The sequence below is a fragment of the Glandiceps talaboti genome, chromosome 11 (assembly GCF_964340395.1).
Source record: "Glandiceps talaboti chromosome 11, keGlaTala1.1, whole genome shotgun sequence".
Classification (NCBI taxonomy): domain Eukaryota; kingdom Metazoa; phylum Hemichordata; class Enteropneusta; family Spengelidae; genus Glandiceps; species Glandiceps talaboti.
The window spans coordinates 15,217,797-15,232,076 of record NC_135559.1 but is presented as its reverse complement, the minus strand read 5'-3'; the positions used below and the strand labels follow the sequence as shown (position 1 = coordinate 15,232,076).

The 14,280-nt window shown below is 37.0% G+C and overlaps 1 protein-coding gene across 1 annotated transcript in view; it reads right to left on the bottom strand.

The window, feature by feature from the left end:
• Positions 1-1,572: 1,572 nt before the first annotated feature.
• The window catches only part of LOC144442066 (E3 SUMO-protein ligase RanBP2-like), a 50,898-nt gene continuing 38,190 nt past the window's right edge, over positions 1,573-14,280 (bottom strand). Inside the window, exons 23-30 of the mRNA XM_078131337.1 lie at positions 13,725-13,943; positions 12,780-12,896; positions 10,901-11,487; positions 8,427-9,668; positions 7,665-7,811; positions 7,147-7,180; positions 5,951-6,055; positions 1,573-4,399 (exon numbers count right to left, since the gene is read on the bottom strand). Of these exons, the coding sequence (XP_077987463.1) occupies positions 4,356-4,399; positions 5,951-6,055; positions 7,147-7,180; positions 7,665-7,811; positions 8,427-9,668; positions 10,901-11,487; positions 12,780-12,896; positions 13,725-13,943 (2,495 nt within the window). The 3' untranslated portion in view covers positions 1,573-4,355. The remainder of the gene's footprint in view (positions 4,400-5,950; positions 6,056-7,146; positions 7,181-7,664; positions 7,812-8,426; positions 9,669-10,900; positions 11,488-12,779; positions 12,897-13,724; positions 13,944-14,280) is intronic.

The window sequence follows — 14,280 nt, the reverse complement described above, 5'->3', positions numbered from 1 at the left end:
AGGCTTCTAATGAAAAACATTACACATGGACTTGATTCTAATGGCTTAAATTGTTTATTTTCTAACTGATAATCAACTTGACTACTTCTACATCCCCACTGTGCATGGTACCTATGTAATTATTTCTTTTGATTTAGAAGTTGTCTGAAGGTGTGTAAGAATGTCATGTTAAATGAATGAAACACCAAACATGCATCATTTTAGCTGTCTTTGCAAACCATACACCAACACACACTGGATCAACTCCTCAACACAAACTTAAAGAAGTATTAACAAAACAAATCATGTAATTCATTGCCAGTATGAATACGAACACAACATTTTATTTGAAAAAAAAATGAAAATATACCCATCACTTTGGGGAGAAAAATATTTGCATACAATTTTCTTTTATTATACAAAGATACAAGTTGGAATCCTTCAGTCATGAAACTATTAGATCCAGTATATAATACTTGTTGTTATTTGCATGCAAGTGTTAAAATAATCTCCTCCCATAAACACATGAAATGAAAATAACTAAATATGCAAATTTCAGAATGCTTGTTCTACATGCAAATTCAATTGTACTTAATTTATGCAAATTTCAATGCTGTATTATGCAAACTGCACTTAATTTATGCAAGTCCTAGTAGATTTAATATATGCAAAGTCCAGTATCACTTTCTTTTTATGCAAATTTCAGTTGATGAATAAGTTTACACAATTCAGGTATGATTAATTTATGCAAGCTCAAATAATAGGTCTAGTATGAAATGTCAAAACTTTAAATTCATGAAAATTCTAGTCTGAAACTTAAGAGTTATAATTTTCTGTAAACTTATGCAAATTCAACTTCAATTGTTTTTTTCAGAGCAGCAGTGGTTTTTTTTTATATTTACCCACTTTTCAACCAAGTCAGCACACTGTTTACTATGAATTATCTACATGCCAGACATACAGAAAACTGCATCTAACCAGAAAGTTTGTACATATGAGTAACTCCATTTGCCTCAGATTATTGTGAATAGTTATGATACAGGAGAACATCACTCTAGAAAATAAAGGCATATATGTAATATTTGGGTTCTGGAGTCATTTCTTGATTTCAGATCACTTTACATGATGTGTGATTGCCCATTAAAGTGCTTTTAACCCCTTCAGATAAAAGTCAAGAATATTTTTATGTTCACCTAATGCATATACATGCATGGTGATTACCATGAGGCAATGCATGAAACAAGGAATGGGAACAAGATGCCACTGGGTTTTTTTTTCAGCAAACCTGGGTAATTATGCTAGAGATGTAAAATAACACCAGATTTAACTGAATGCCTTCCATAAGGGCAAGGATTTTGAAAAGCATTAATTACGTATATAGCTCATTAATATTCATGTTTACCAAAACATAATCAGTTCTTGCCTTTACCCTACTGAATATGTGCACCAAATTTCATTTGAATTGAGCAGCTGCTTTTTGAGAAAATGGTGATACAGACACAGGCACAGACAGACAGACAGACAGACAGACACACACACACACAGACAGACACAGACACAGACACACACACACACACAGACTTTTCATCCCAATATAGAACCTTCCTAACAGAGGGTAATGAAAATGACTCTCCAGAACCCCAAAGTTCACAGAAATACCTTTATATCCTGGAATGCTGTTCCCCTTTAATTTTGGTGAAACATGTTCATATTTCTCATTACTAACACCCTAAATATAATGCTCAACAATTTTAAAGTAGGCTTCTTTTGTTCCATACAAATTATTATTCCTGATTTCGTTGTTATATTTCAACAGCGGCTAGACAATAGATTTGTAGGTTGAGGCCACCAAATGTGTTGACTTGTTTTGAAACACTTCAAGTACAATTTCTGTATGCCAATCAAAGGAGTTGTTACAAATACGCAAATTTGTACGTTTCATGCAAATAATTAGTTTTTCTTATAAATTATTTGCTTTATGAATATCAAAATTATGCAAATTAGTTGCATGGTATGTGACGACCATTTTGCATCTTCTTTGTTTCTAAAATAAATAGTTTCCAATGTGTGCATATTCCAGCATAATTATGCAAAGTTCTTGCATAGAGTATGGCAACAATTTTGCATGTTCATATATAAATTTGAAGATAAAGTTATTCCAATTTGCAAATATTCAGGCTAGAAAAAAGGAATGTATTAAACAATATTTTTATTAGTAATACGATCAGTATCATCATAATTTTCATTTCATATCAAAAGAAAATAAACACATGAAGACAAAGCATAGAAAATAGAAGAAATAAGAAAGTCAGAATTCATCTCACTGTTCAAAAAAAGAGAATATACAACTCACAAAAAAACACTGGTGCATTCTCTTGCCCCTAGCAATCGGGAATGAGACAATGTTCATCACATCATTTAAAGTATTCCAATCAAAATATACAACTCACAAAAAAAACTGGTGCATTTTCAGCAATCAGGAATGAGACAAGCTTCATACAATGTAATTAATGTCAGTGATTTGTCCAAGTATAAATACCATGGCACATAACCCAATTTATTGATAAGAATGCTACACACTATAACAATCAAATGTGACTGTTACTGTTTGCTTTATTCACTGAAAGTTTATTTAAAGTGACAAACTTCTACAGATATAAACAAACTGATAAAAGTGTTGTGTCTATCTACATCAAAGGCTCTCGCTGTTGTTTAAGTTATCTTGTTATCTTTCTCTAATTTGTCTTTTTTTTCAGCTCACTTCTTTCACGCAAATGCACCGGTGTTTTTCCACCAGCTGTAGTGACAAGAATTACCCTACTTTTTACTTTCACTACATTTTGATGACATTTCTACAGAAATATTACCAATATTTTAGTTAGTTGCATTTCCTGCATATTAATCTATTACATGTATTTCCATGCCAAGTGCAGTATGGCTTTCTTTAAGATTTCAAAGTTGAGTAAAATTACCAATGTGTTATTTTATCACCCAAATCACATTTAAAGGAAAAGGATATATTATGAATTTGCTAAGTTTAATAAAAACTGGGATATTAAACAAGACGGTATTGCGTTGGTTTCAAACACTTTCATTTTTCAGCACAGAGCTGCCATCGATCAGAACTTAGGCGAAAGTGTATAAGCCTTGATTGCCAACTGTTTGTGTTGTTGTATACATACAATAACAATATCAACAGTCGACAACCCGATTAACAAAATTTGCATATCAGGGCCTGTACACCACTTCTGCCTTAAGTTATGATGAATGTCAGTTCGGTACTGAAAAATGTAAATGAATGAAACCGAAGCGTTTTAACTCGTTTGTCATAATTGATTTTATTAAACATAGTGAATTCACAAAATATCCTTTTCTCTTTAAAGTTGACAGCAATAGTCAATAAAAAGGGAAAACTACGTCAGACTGGACTTTTCCTTCAATGGCAAGTAGAACAAGAATTTGTAACCCTTTCCAGTAATGAAATGAACCCAATTAGGGAACTTGCAATCCACACTGAGCATGCTCAGACGCAATGGAGTATGGGATTATCTGTGGTTATTGTAATAACTTATCTGGAGCTACCGATGGAATAAACCTCCCACACTGGTCGGGGTAAATATGAATTGATTATTTGTGGTGATAAACAATGTAACAATATTGTTTACGATACTAATTGATTAGTATTTATTATCACATTTCCCATGATACAACATTCAACTTGGCAGGTTTGCAAGTTCCCTATTAGCACTAATATATGCTTCTGGAGACAAATGTTATGACAACAGTAAGTCAACTATTGGCTGGCTGATACAGACACAAATTGAAACTATATTGCAGCATACACTCACAGTAGGGCAGTGTCTCTGATAGTCAGTTTTTCTCGAGTGACAACACATTCAGCCTCGTTCAGTGTTTACAATCAGTTACAAGGTGATTACATTCACATAACCAAGGTACAGTGCTATCCTCCCACTACAATGCGTAATCTATCACATGCAACAACAATATTAGTTTGTGTCTATCTTAGCTTGTCGATAGCTTGCTTTCCATAGCAGTAATAAATTTGACATGACTACACTCTGATATATAGGGTGCGTTCACAATAAAAAACATTCACAATCCATTAGCTAAACTATCTACGCTGCTGGATCCATCTACGACTACGCTAAATCTTGTCTACTATGAGAGCAAGCGTAGTTTATAGATAAGCACCATAGACAACATAGCTAACAGTTTGCAAACAGTTTTTATCCTGAACTCGCTAATAATGCAAATAAGGTGACTTTCAATGGCCTAGGTGGGAATATCCTACACATTGGTTGTTATTCATTGAAAATTGTCTCTCATGATATTTCAGAATCGACGACTCCATCTCTTCATCTTTCTTCCTGATCTGCATCACTTGATGGACTCTTCTCACCTACACAACAAATTGATTTGCATTTGTCAAGACAACAAAATAAGGGTACAACTGATTTATCCCAAGAGGTTTCCCATCAACTCTGGCAAGAAATGCCCAAAATCATGGCCAAGCAAAAGTGCAACATGGCTTTCAAGACAAGGCTGTTGGTGTCACTCTTGTAATTTAGAGTCAACATGACATATTTATGGTGGAGCATGGTTCAAGTGTCATCGACTGTCCCTAACATGCTAGACTTCATGAATGTACAACTGTACAATCCAATGGACTGTGAATTCATGACTGAATGAATTGATCAACAGGAGAGTGAATTACAGGATGGGTGGATGGATGATTGGATGGGCAGACGGATAGATGGATGGATGTATGGATGGATGGAGGGTGGAGAGACAAATAATTGGAAAAAAAAACCTTCAATCAAAGACATAGCCCACAGCTGGTGTGATTTAAGTATTGTACAAATTTGAATGTTGTCTCTAGTTACAAATTTTTATAATTTATTGACCAATTTGCTATTTGACCTTGAATATGGAGGTCAAAGTCAAAGGTCATGCTGTAAAAAGAAAGCTGACCTTTGAGGTATAGACATTTAAATGAGTGAAATTTAACAACAAATATGGCCGCCATTCAGCCATATTTGATTTGGTTGCAATACAAAGTGGTGTGCATATGTCTCATATAGCATGTTACATACAATGTATGTGCCAGGTTTGCTTGAAATCAGTTGGTGCAAGCCAGAGATATGAGGGTGAATGCATATACAACAAATATTATTGTCATCCAATCACAACAAGCAGCTACAAATTTACTACACGTCAGATACATCAAATCAACATCTTTGTATACCGGAGACATAAATAAAACTATGACAAACCAACTTGCCAAAGCTTCATGGGCTTATGACATCTTTTATCATATGATTTGAAATAGTAGTATTATATACAGACAAACAGACACAGACAGACAGACAGACAGACAGACAGACATTGACAAAGTAAATATACCTCAATTGCACAGGTGATAACAATGACCAATATTGTATATCAGTTTGCCAAAACAAATTGCCAAAGCAGCATAGAGACAAACAGAGACAGACAGACAGACAGACAGACAGACAGACAGACAGAGACAGACAAATATTGGTAAAGCATTACCCCCTTACGGGTGGTAAAATAACCCACTTTTGTATACATGTACAAGAGTATGACAAAACAAATTGCCAAAGCAATGTACAGAGAGACATACATACAAACACAGCGACAGACAGACATTGGTAAAACATAACCTCCCCCATTTCAGGAAGTAAAAGTAAGCCACACCTTGTACACTCAAATATACAGCCATAACAGACCAACCTAACAAAGCTTCCTCTACAGTTTCAGATATCTTGTTAACACATAACTTGACTACATGAGTAAATCGTGTACACACAGACAGCCATCCATACTGACAATCATACACACGCAAACATTATCTCCCCATAAAGGTAAAATAACCAACACCCTAGTACATACAGATATATATGTATGAACACAACTGTGACAAACCAACCTGCCAAAGCTTCCTCTAGGGCTTCAGACATCTTTTTGTCACATGACTTTACAACACCAGCGTACGTTCTGACAGGAGTACTTGAGGTCACTGCACTAGTAATGTCTGGAAGATAATGATGAATGAATGAATGAATGGATGGATGGATGGATGAGTGGATAGATGGAATGATGGATGGATGGATGGATGGATGGATGGATGGATGGATGGATGGATGGATGCCTAAACCAGGAGGAGAGAGAATGATCCAAAGAACGCAAGAAGCAACGAACAAATAACAAGATAAGAATCAATAAATGATGGAATGAACAAATAAATGAATAGATGAACATAGGGGTGGATAAAACAATGAATAAACTGATCGCTGCATGAATGGATAATGGACTGGTGGGTAGAAGAGTGAATTGATAGATGCACAAATTGGTAGATGCATAGATGGATGGGTGAGAGAGTACATGGTATAATGGATGGATGAATGTATAAAGGGGTGGATGAATGAAGTAATGAATAAGTGAGTGACTGAATGAGCAAAAAGATAAATGAAGGAATGAACTGGATGAATGAAAGGGTGGATGAGGGGGTGGATGAATGATTTAACTGGATAAAGGAAAGGGTGGAGGAGGGATTGGATGAATGAATAGATGACTGAGAGTAAATGAATGGGTGTTAATGTTGGTAATAATGTAAGTATAAATACTGACGAGGAGGAATATGTAGATGAGAATGGAGGCATTTTACATGGTGATTCCTCAACAAGTCTCATATCAACATTCTAAATCTCAATTTACTAAGTCCCAGCTTGCTAACTCTCAACTTACTAAGTCCTAAGCCTGTTAAGTCTCAGCTTACTAAGTCTTAACTTTCAATTAAAGTCTCAATTTACTACTAGTCTTAGCTTGTTAAGTCTTAACTAACACTAAGTCTAGCTCACTAAGTCTCAACTTACTAAGTCCTAAGCTTACTAAGTCTTAGCTTGCTAAGTATCAATTTACTAGTCTTAGCCCGTTGAGGACTAAAAACTTTGGAGGAATGTTTTCCCATATTCTTGAAGCTGACAGAGTTTACAGTTATGTTAGAACTACTGTGGCTTTCATTCCACAACATTTAAAACTTACTTTGGTGAAAACAGATCAACACGGAAACATGTACAACATCACCATGGCAACCAACAAGGGCTGAAATAAATATTCTCTTACCTGTTTCAGAAGTAATAGAGTCATCTTTGGATTCCTACAACACAAAACAAAGGATTGTCAAAAGTTTATCTTTCAGACGTCAAAAATATGAAAGAAATAGTCATACATGACTAACCAATGTAATAATATGTATCGTTGACTAAATACCAACTCATACACATGATATGTTCACACAAGGGCATCCCAATTTTCTCTCACCCTCCCTTCCATATCAAACTTGTTCACACACTGGCATGCCCATACAGTACTCATGCCCGTTACCACTCTCTCAATCCCCTTACACATGCATATGCAAGCATGTACACACATACACACACACACATATCATTTCCCCACCCCCATCCCAACAACCCATGATTCAATCCCTTTCATTGGCATTAGTGCTATCGTATCAGTGTAGCCATGACGATTATATTGAATCATTCGTTTGTTCTGGACTAACTTTTTGCAAAGCTTTCATTCAAATTAATCCTTCTCGATCCAAAATTGTTTTTTAAACTGTACAAGGTGTAGAGTACCTTTGTGGGTGTATCACTTGTCGATGACACTGCCATAGGTCTTTCTGCACTACATGCTTCACACACCGTCTTAGATGTTGGGTTGCTAATAAGGCAGGTCTGACATTCCCACATATCATGCTTCTTCTTAAATAGTTCTCCCAAGTCCTGATTATAAAACATTCATTGACATAATTAGCATTTCGCTTTGATTAAAGCGTATCTGAAAATGAACAGGGGAACTGGTTCGTCGTTGAGGTAGCTCTGTACCGAGTAAAGGAAAGGACCTGTACCCATTCTAGAGATAAGTCTACGAAAAAGTAGTAAATGGATATAGCAAGGAAAACCCATGCAAAGAGTGTACATTTGATTCACATACAACATCAAATTCTTGAACAAATCAAAGACATATTTTACATTCATTTGAACAAATTCAACAATGTAAATCATGCAATGAGAACAGAGTCCAATTAAATAATTCCATCACTCTTTGAGAACTAATCATCACGGAGACAGAGATGGACAGACAGACAGACAGACAGACAGACAGACAGACAGACAGACAGACAGACAGACAGACAGAGACAGACAGACAGACAGACAGACAGACAGACAGACAGACACAGAAAGACAGACATACAGCAAGACAGACAAAAAGACAGACAGACAGACAGACAGACAGACAGACAGAAAGACTGACACAGACAGACAGACATTGTTATTACATTATCTACCATGGGAACTAAAAACAAATCCAAATAATAATTCTTTTTTACACCATACCTTCAAAGTTTCTTTGCTACTTGATGATGAAACCTCGGCTACTTTCTTTCCACTTTTTGGTGTCTTGGGAAGCTTCTTTTGAAATTCTTCAAATTTCTGTTTGAATTCCTGTGCTAACTCTGCTGTTTTGAACTTGACAGCAAGCTGTTCATTGTGAGCTTCTTCCTCGGAATAATCCATGGCATTCCACACCCAAGAGCGATCTGATCCAATATTCGGACTGAGCGTCATGTCTGGAGTAAGGTAGTGATTTGCACATACTTTGAAGACCTGTTCTCGTCGCATCAAAATCCTCATTCTTCCGGACTCCTTATGTTCTAGAATCTTCAGGTCACCAATACCTCTCTCTTTCCATTGTTTAAGTTCAGGATCATACCTGTATAACCTAGCACGATGACTATACAAAACATTCTCATCTTCCTCACCTGTTACTAACTCTACATTATCCGGAAGGACAGCAATAGGTTCAACATAGATGCTATCTCCTTCATCTTCTGATTTGTAATAGCTATCGTCGTGTGAATCTTCGCGTCGTACGGGACTGACCACTTTTTGCGGGCTCTGGACTTTCTTTGGACTCAGTGCCTTTTCTTGGTCAACAGCAAACGAGAATCCTGCACCACAACTGCTGGATGCCAAATCAGCAAATGATGGTATGTTCAGTTTTGTGGCAGGTTTTGAACTAGACTGTGTGCTTGGATGTGAGAAAATTTCACCATGGACATCGCCACTGCTGCTTACAACACTTCTGTGATCTTTTGGACTGTCATCTCCTTCCAAATCTTTTTGCAAACTATCCCCTGATCCAATTGAAAATTTTGGGGTAAGCCCAAATCCAAAAGGTTTACTAGAAGATGATGATGTTGTGCTTGTAGGTGTAAAACTAAAGTTGGTGGCTTCACTCTTCTGCCCAAAATTGAAGCCTGCTGGGACACTGGGTTTTGTAGAATCACTGCCGAAGGTAAAGCCTTCACTTTTTGATGGGGTTCCTCCAAACATAGTGCCTGTGCTGGACGCACCAAATGTAAATGCTGTGCTGGCACTACTAGCCTCAGGCACTGCAGGGACACCAAACGAAAAAGCTGAACTGGGAGTTGTTGAGGATACAGGTTGTTTAGGTGGTTCAGCACCAGGTTTCACAGCCCCACACGCAACACACTGTGTGATGTCAGCTCTGTTGCTAACAAGGCACGCATCACATTCCCATGTTCCAGGTTTTTTACGAAACATATCTGCCAAGGACTGAAAATGAAAAGCCACATCAAAAATGAGTCAAACAAGGTTGGAAAATACAGTGATGAGGATATGCCCTGAGTAGTTCTTGATGATTGTGGCACATTATACACATGTTGACTGATCACGAAGGCAACATCATACCTCTATTTCCTTGAGAGACTGTGGGTCACCGCAATACAGACTGTTTCCCCAAGAGCAAAGGTGTTGGGGTGACCCACAGGCCCGAATCCCAAAGGAAACTGACGTATGATGTTACAAGAGCATGATCAGTCAACATGTGTTTTGTAACACACATCATTTACTGCACTGTCTGTCATGCCTAAAAGGTATATGGTACATGTACATAGTAGGGTTTCCATATGACAGCAGTAAAGGTAGTTCGAAAAACAACACAGGAATCTGCAAAAGTTTACTCCTGTAACAATTACCAACATTGTTCATTCCAAATCCTTTCTGAAACAAGGGTGACAAAGTTTGTCTTCAGGAAATTGTAAAAGCCATGAAGCTTTTGGCTAATGTCTGCTTCGCCTGTTTTCGTCTGTTGTGAAAACATGATATATGCATGCGCACATGACTTTATCATGCCCATACAGGCATCATCACCAAAACTATTAACTGGAATAACATTTCCATTGTAATAATGCTACATGCCACATGACCACATATTGACAAATCACAACATAGGAAAGGAATAAGGTGTTACAATAGGGAACTTGCAAACCCGCCATGCTGAACGTAGCACCATGGGAAATGTGATAACAAATACTAATGAATTGGTATTGTAAACAATACTGTTACATTGTTTGCAACCACGAATGATCAATTCATAGTTACCCTGACCATTGTGGGAGGTTTGTTAAATCGATAGCTCCAGATTAGGTATTACGATAACCACAGATAGTCCCATAGTCGTTTGCATCTGAGCATGCTCAGTCTGGATTGCAAGTTTCCTATTGATTAATGTAGTATGCACCTAGGAAATTACATTTTACTGCCATTAATGCAATTTTAGAATCCAATATGGCTGCTGAATGCTGTGTTCACACTAGTGGAAAATAACAGATATTAAATTTCTGGAAAACCATTTTCTCATCCATATGGTCACTTTAAAATCTGAACTGCATAAATTTGACGTCGAGAATCACTTAGTTCAGCATAATTAAAAGAGTAAGAGTGAAAGCATTAATAGCATTAATGCAACTACTGCAGCTAAGCAGACATAAAATTTGCACTCTTACCATTGTGTTTACTCCATCTGTACTACTGGAGGGTTTTTCCTTAACCACATCATCTTCATCTTTCACATTCTCCGCCATCATTCGCTGACATTCTTCAAACTTTTCCTTGAACTGCATAGCTAGCTCCGGTGTTTTGAACTTGATTGCCAATTGTTCATTCTGTGGTTCTTCACCAGCGAAATCCATAGCGTTCCAAACCCACGACCTATCAGAACCTGCATTCAGTCGCAACTGCATTTCTTGTGTAAGAACATGATTTGCACAAACTTTCAAGACTTGTTCTCGTCTCATAAGTACACGAATTCTGCCACTTGCTTTATGTTTCAATAGTTTCATGGGACCAATACCCCGTTCTTTCCACTGAGACGTGGCCTGGTCAAACCTGTATAACCTAGCTCTTTGCGAATACAGAATTTCTTCGTCCTCCTCACCGGTTTTTACTTCAACTTTAGGCAGGCTCACAATAGGTTCAAAATGAATGTCTTCACTTGGAACAACATGGTCGTCACCAACACTGTCGTCACGAGATCTTGACAATGGGGACCCAAACAACTGGTTTCCAGCACCCTCAAAGTGGAACTTAGGATCTGAAACAAATAACATAATAGAAATACTGATACTCAGCTTACCATTTCATTTTTAGATAAAGTGGAACAAATCAAATAAACAAATCTACCGGTATGTACTATGCTATGATTGGCGGCAACAACATTTGGTGGAAAATACCGGTTACTGAAGTTCCAGCCATTTCTCAGGTAACCACCACAAGAAGACGCACCAAATTTGGCAAAGTGAGGGCTAAAATTTGTGTCATGGCCACTGGTTTCATGAAGCAGTGAATGAAATGTGTGTGAAAGAACTCTGATTGTCCATAACAAAAGTATTACAGTAGTAGTTAGGCATGTTTTGATTACTAGTACCAGTAGCACTAATAAAATGTGATTGTAGGAACAACATACTATTAGAGAATGTGGTTAACTTAAACTGCTGTCTTTATGCTACAATACTCTACTAATCTGACCCTCACTTCCTGTCAACAAATGGCTTGTGAATAGAGTCCAAACCATGAAATCTTTTATCTTTCCTAAAACCGGAATATGGCGTATTAGGACAGATGCCATCCAGACACGTGGTCAGAGAGTGGCTACATCAACGACAGGACCTTTCAGAGTATACAGAAACCAGCAAATAAGAATGACTATCTACATATTTGACCTAATGTCTTCAAAATAAAGCAGTACGATTGGCTAAATGAATTTTATCTCAAAGTTAAATTTTTTTAAATACAAATTCAAAAAGTGTGAATTAATTGTGTTGAAATGTTGAAATAGGTTTGAACAATTCTATCATCTCAAGCTTAACCCAAAACTTCTAAAGAACTGTATTTCAACGTAGAATTTGCCTCAGAAATAAACTCTTTTAACTCTTTGCTGTTACTTTGATCAAGAAATCTCCAACCTATTCTCAGTTAAAATCAATTTTAAAAATCTGGGATCACCATACAAATTTTTGAAAAAGTGGTCAAAATGAGATCAAAATTTTGTCATTTTGGAATCCAATATGGCTGCCAAATCCAATATGGCCACCATCCAATATGGCCGCCGAATACTGTGTTAGACTGTAGGCAAAATAAAAGACTGACAGTTTCTTTGAAAGCACGATGGTGACCCCCAAAGTTTTGCTTATCATTTCAAAAGAATCAGGAACAATCTTTCACATGGCAATATTTGGAGAGATTTGAAGAACTTTAATTTTCAGAGAAATTTGTTCCCAAGGTGCATTCTACCTTTTTACCCTTTGGACCCTAAATTATAGGGTTTAACTACAGCGTTACAGGGACCAAGTCATTCAAGGGGTAAATCCTGTTAAGTCATCTTACCTTTTGATCCAAAACCATAGGAACCATCTGATGTGGAGGCAATGTTTGCAAAAGAAAAGCTAGACACAGCTTTGGTGCCAAAGCTAAGGTCTGCTGTAGCGCCCTCAGTGGTGGAATCTGTAAAGGAGCAATTTATAGTATATGATATGATACTGAATGCAAATTATGTAGCAAAGGGAGACATCATAACACAGTCACAATGATCACAATGTTGAACATCTTTTGTAAATTTTGCTTCTATTCTTATTGTGTTGTGGATGATGATATATCATAAATAAATTGCAAAATACAAACATAAATATGTCTACAAAACTTCTTTACATGTATATATAATCAGTACGTACTTTTTGGAAAAGTATGTGCGTGTATATAGATACATACAGACAGTCTAAGACTGAGACACATAGATAGATATACACCTACCCACCCACTCCCACCCACTCTCCCACCCACTCACCCACCCACCCACCCACCCATCCACATGAATTTTGCTTGAGGAGGTATATTTGTATCATTTCACAATATTTTATGTCATTCGTGGATCTAAGGAAGGTCTTGTCACTACAAGTCGCTAGACTCGTAATAACAAACCCTTTGGACACAAGTATTTTCTGGCTGAATGAAGTAAAATATTGGAGAATAATATAATTTTCCTACTCAAGCAAACTTTATGAAAAATTGGGAAAAATAAAAGCGATTTGGAACGTTTTAAGTTATATTTTGAGCACCGTAAAAACCAGTGCCATAGACAAGGTTTGTCGTGACATAGAATGACCAGGGTATATAATCCATATTTTCTGTTCAAAGACAATAACTAGGCTTGAGTATGGTATAATAATCATTGTCATTTTCTCGTGAGGAAGACAACAGTAATGTAGCTGAAATGTACACACGTTAGTTGTGTATCAACGAATATGATTTTAATCATTCTTTGATCAGATTTACCTGGCTGTGTTTGTTCTTCTCTCTCCTCAACAGTCACTGTCCTAGTCAGCCTGTCACCCCAGTTATCCCAACCTTCAGGAAACTCATCATCACATCCCTTGCATCCAGGACATGGAGGCTTGTCTTCATACAAATAGAACGTCTTGGGGAGTTGTAATTTCTTGGCATCTTTGATCTGATCCACGGACGGCTCCTTCTCAAAAACTATCTGGACAAACTCTGTATGCACAAAGAAAGTACAATACGGTTCTCTGATTAGTGTTGCCATGAGAGATATTATACACTGAAGGGGATAGGCACTTAGGAGTCATGCATATTCAATGTGCAACCATGAATATATTATTTCTGCTGACTCCCATGATGCACTGCCCCATAGCAAAGATACCCTACACGGGTGCAAGATCAAACTGATGTTTCTCTGAAATCACAAATAATTGTAGGTGATGTAAAATCATGAAATCACTCTTTTGAACCCATAGTTTATGAAAATGTCTCTACTGGGGTGGTGTTCCTCTATTTCATTAGGACTTTTTATTTCCAAGGCGCATACCACAGT